This window comes from Xyrauchen texanus, chromosome 1, assembly GCF_025860055.1.
Source record: "Xyrauchen texanus isolate HMW12.3.18 chromosome 1, RBS_HiC_50CHRs, whole genome shotgun sequence".
Lineage (NCBI taxonomy): Eukaryota > Metazoa > Chordata > Actinopteri > Cypriniformes > Catostomidae > Xyrauchen > Xyrauchen texanus.
Genome location: NC_068276.1, coordinates 33263580 through 33268452, shown reverse-complemented (window position 1 = coordinate 33268452; position 4873 = coordinate 33263580). Strand labels below are relative to the sequence as shown.

The 4873-nt window shown below is 39.1% G+C and overlaps 1 protein-coding gene across 2 annotated transcripts; it reads right to left on the bottom strand.

Moving 5' to 3' along the window:
* Window positions 1-785: 785 nt before the first annotated feature.
* Window positions 786-4094, bottom strand: LOC127648913 (iroquois-class homeodomain protein irx-3-like). Of its 2 annotated transcripts, XR_007971248.1 has the most exons (3): window positions 3691-4094; window positions 1467-3073; window positions 786-1126 (listed from the first exon to the last, which is right to left on the bottom strand). XR_007971248.1 is itself a non-coding variant. In XM_052133744.1 (2 exons), the coding sequence occupies exons 1-2, from the start codon at window positions 3901-3903 to the stop codon at window positions 2012-2014; spliced, it is 1275 nt and encodes a 424-aa protein (XP_051989704.1). In that variant the 5' UTR covers window positions 3904-4094; the 3' UTR covers window positions 786-2011. The 2 variants fall into 2 exon arrangements, 1 of the variants encoding a protein (XP_051989704.1); XM_052133744.1 differs by having other exon boundaries at window positions 786-3073.
* Between the last annotated feature and the right edge of the window lie 779 nt (window positions 4095-4873).

The following is a 4873-nucleotide window of genomic DNA, read 5'->3' as shown; positions in this document are numbered from 1 at the left end:
GTGAAAATGCTGTACACTGTAAACCTACTCATACTCTCCCAGCAAATTTCACAAAAAGAACAAATGACCTTTAAAAGCTAATCATTAACTACCTCCAATTAATTACAACAAATTAAAGATTATGATCAAAATGGCTTTGCCCATGGAAAGACCCTCGAGTGTGGACTGTAGAGGGAGCTCCAACTCTAAATTTATCCTCACTTTCTACACCCTGAAACAAAGCTGCTGCCATGCAAATCATCTTCAAGGGGAAAACACACATCAATAAATAATTTCTCACAGTATGGAAGGCGTATGGCAAGCAGCACAAAATAAATGTCTGATTAGATTTCTTTACATTTTTAAAAATCCGAATTTCGAAAATTATTAGGAGTCGATATTACACAACCCATCTGTACTGAGTAAAGCTCTTCTCTTTCCTCTTCAAAGGAGAAAATATTCAATTCTCATTACAGTGAAATTGAGTTGTATGCTATATTCAACCCAATATAAATGAAATAATTATTCATTTCATATTGGCTGTTCCGCCTCAGTGGGGATAATCCCCATCCATTAATATCCAAATGCGCGATTCAAGAAGAAGCTAATTACAGTTAAATCCCTGAAATAGGAAAATGCTTCAAATCCTCCGATTTAAACCTCATAAACTTTAGTTAACATTCCCCGTGCCTTTAAAACACTCACGGTAAAACATTTCCACACAGTATAGCTTACAAGGTGAAATATCCAATGTAATTTATAATATTCACACACTGTCTTCAAAAACGGGAACAAATTGACGGTAAAGTTGCAGCGGTTCATTTATTAGCCAAAATATAGACTTTCTTGTACAATTTCGGATCACAAGTATATACATTTTCTTCACGTTATATACAAAACATTTCAACATCAAATCCTCACAGAGCTTACAAAAGAAAATGGGACTCACAGACTACTTGGCCTGACAGCATTAACATCAGCCATTGTACACAGGACATGCTTGCAATGTAAGTATACAGAAGAGTGTTATTTTTTTATTTTACATTCCTTACACAGGTTATAATGAGAATCAAACAAAAAAGAAAGAAAACCCTAAGAGGTCGAGAGGGCGGATAATACTATGGCAGCTCCGAGTTGGTTCTGGGGCCTATGGGAATATTAAAAGGAAGCATGAAAAAACACGCAGTGAAACTAAATCTGCAAGCAAGTATAGAACACAACACTGTTTTTTGACTTAAGCATTCTGAAATATCGACGCATTGGAGATGTATTGGTTTAACATCTCGGTTCATTATTGCACAAGCACAATATATAAATCATGTTTAGACCAATTACCCGAGCCAGTGACTAAACAGTCATGCATGGACATTATGCGATATTCAAATATTTATAAAAAAAAAAAAAAAAAAAAAAAGAAAAGAAACATTTCTAAAAGGAATACGCTAAATTAAAATAATGCACAGATAATATAAGATCTCCGTTCTTACCGTCTTTGAACAGGGTGGAAGGTTGTTTCTAACAACTTTTTCTCTGTTTCCAAGGCACTAGATCTTTCTGAAATTATAACATCAATAACAACAACAGCAACAAACGGAAAAAAAAAAAGAAAAAAAAAAAAAAAACAAAACATACAATTCTAAAGCCTTTAAAAAAAAAAATACAAAAAAAAAAGATTTCGAGATCTAATGGCCTGCTGTTTAAAATGAGAAAAGTTTGCGGCCTAGAGAAGGGCTATCAAAATTCACACACACACTAACACACCTTTTTAAAAAGCCACTGAAACTTTTTCCAACATTTTCCCATGACATAATTTTGGAAATTTGAAAAGCAAAAGGTAGAATATAACAAAATAAGATAAGTACTCTCCAATGGGCATTTGCATATCAAGTGTAAATCTTTTTAACTTGAATGTTTCACAGTAGTAGTGAGCAAATGGTCCGGGGGGGGGGCCTTAAAAAGAATAGTGCGCGTCCAGTCTGCAAGTACAGTCTTAATAATGTCAATAAAAATGAATTGCATGTCTCTGCGCTTCTCAGTGTGGGTGACATGTACCTGTGACTGTGGACTCGGAGTTTTGACTCCTGTCCTCGGCTTGTCTGCTGTAGAGAGCGAGGCCATTCGCCGAAGCTTGGCTACTGAGTCCAAAATAATGGTTAGAGTTCAGCAAGGCGAGCTGGTGTGCGGTGAAACCCCGATTTGCCCAGCTCTGGATTTTCCCTACGGGACACGAAAGGAGTCTGTGAGGAGCGATGATGGTCTGAGCGGCGGGCGCAGCGGATGTCCCATTCATAAGAGGAGATTTGCGTGGATTGTCTGGAGTTGTTGCTGTCTCTGCCAAAGACCAGATCTTAGGTTTTGGGGCCGGAGGTGGGTTGTTTTCTGAGGGTGGAGTGTTAATGATGGCCTGGTTGAGTTTGACCGGCTCACCGTTGGCCTGTTGGGCTTTGAGTTCTACGTTGTTGTTGTTGTGGTGATGATGATGATGAAGATGGTGAAAGTGTTCTGAGCGGTCGCCGTTAATCTCTTTAACGTCTTTCACCATCGCTTTTAACAACCTTTGCTCAGGTCCTTGTAAATCCTCATAGCCGTCCGAAATTTCCGAGTCGCTCCGGCCGTCCAGTTTCAAATCAGAATGCAGTTCATCCTGGTCGTCTAAATCGTCCTTATTCTCTATATTCTCCGTGTCAATATTCTCCAAATCGATTTCCTCCTCATCCTCCCGTTTGTCGCCGTCCTCTCCGTCATGATCGCTGTTGTAAACATTTCCTTCTTCGTCTGTGCGACTCCTTGGGGTCCAGGTCATCTTGTTCTCCTTCTTTAGCCTCCTCCTGGCGTTGGCGAACCAGGTGGACACTTGCGTGAGGGTCATTTTGGTGATGATGGCCAGCATGATTTTCTCGCCTTTGGTGGGGTATGGATTTTTCCGGTGCTCGCTTAACCAGGCCTTGAGTGTGCTGGTGCTCTCTCTGGTGGCATTTTTGGGTCTGGACGGGTCGCCAAACTGGTACTGACCATATGGGTAAAAAGCGGGATGATGGTGGGCAAATCCAGGATGCTGGACACCCGGACTGTCTTTCAGTTCGTACTGTGCCCCCTGAAACACAGAATACGTATCCAACATTAACGTGATTCATGACCACCTTTCTTGGCCTGGCATGCTTTTCTTGTACACATTTACATTTTTTTTTTATTTTTTTTATGCACTGCTTCTCAATGTCTTTATTGCGAACGTGGTTATCAGGCCTTGCAAACAAATACAAAAACAATGAAGGATTCGGGATTTTTTAAATATATAAAAAACAGCCAAAATGATGTGCAATGTGCGGATTTTGCGCATGGGAATAGGGTATATGTAATCAAAAAATCACATTTGACAAATCAGCAATGTAGGACTAGCAGTAGTAGTGAAATTCTAAAGCCTTATTATTATTAGATTTTAATATGCAGAGGCGGAAATATACTTGACCAGTGGTTTTATTTAATAAAATCACGTTTTTTAGAGGCCATTTCAGTTACTTTGTTACATTATCCAGCTCATTTTGCATTTACCATATGAAGTGAACACCAAAGTTCACCACCATCTTTCAAAACTTGCTTTAAAAAATTTTATTGAACTTTTTTTTATTAATATTATTTTATTTTATTGAATGGCACCATTTAAGTTTGGGAAACAAAGAGAAAATACCCCCCCAAAAAGACATGATTACTCACCAGCTGGTTGAAAATGGATAGATCATTTGAATATGGAAGAAAAGCTCCATAGCTTTGTGCGGCAGCGAAAGGTGATCCGTACATAGTTGAGAGAACATTAGAGAGCGCTCCGGACGGGCTCAGGTCTGTCCCGGCTCGAGCACTGCCTATCCCCTGCCTGTCCTGCGGGTATATGGGTCGGATGTACTGATATCCCAGCTGTGGGAAAGACATTGTAGTGGAGAATGTCTGCTGGAGTCACAAAAAGCGGCGAATCGCCCTCTTGGTGTGCACCACGATATCCACTTTACAGTGAGTACAAAGTGTCAGGGAAGTCTATATTTCCTCCAAAAGAGCCAGTGTAAACGATCCGATTGCGCTTTTCTCCCTTACTTCCCTATTGATCTGAATGGACTAAGGTCAGGTCCTTACAGATTGCTTTAGATTATTGAAACTCCCTTTTGTGATTGGCATTTTTAGTCGTTCAGAAGCTCCTCCTATTCCTCAAGTCTCACACCCACTTACAGAGTCTCTCTCTCTCTCTCTCTCTCTCTGCTCTCCGTCTGGATAAATGCTCTGATGTCGCCATCTCTTATATGAATGAGTTTCAAATCTCATTTTATGGCTCGCCAATCATTTCATTTGTTATTCGCCCGCCGCTTAAGCCCTTTCCAATTACTTGTGTTAATTCTCAGAAATTTTGATTTTCCACAAAATGGTAAATAGTTCCTTCTTGCTGAGTCGGTAACTTCCCGCAGATCTTTTGTGTCTTTATTTTACGCGTCTGTTCCACGTTAAATGAAGAGCATCTACGTTTAAATCGGAGAATTTAAAGAATTTAGTGTGTTCGCACTTTCAAAACACTAAAGGAAAAATGTTGCATGAAGATCGTTTTAGTTCATCATATGGATCAAGATCTGGGTCCTCTGACGCCTTTGATGTGCAATATAAAAATATTGGCGTTTTACCGTTCGCCTTCAGAGTAAGTTGACAAGAAAGGAAAAGCCCGAGCAATAACATTATATGCCTAAATGCACTGTTGTGGATTTCACCGAATTAAACTTTAATTGGATCCATTGATTTTAATTTTTTTTTGGAATACGAAATTATGATTATTATTTATTATTATTATTTAGGCATATACTTAAATCCAAATGTCTTAGCTGTCAGTCCTTAAAGCTTTTTTGACATATTAAAATATAAT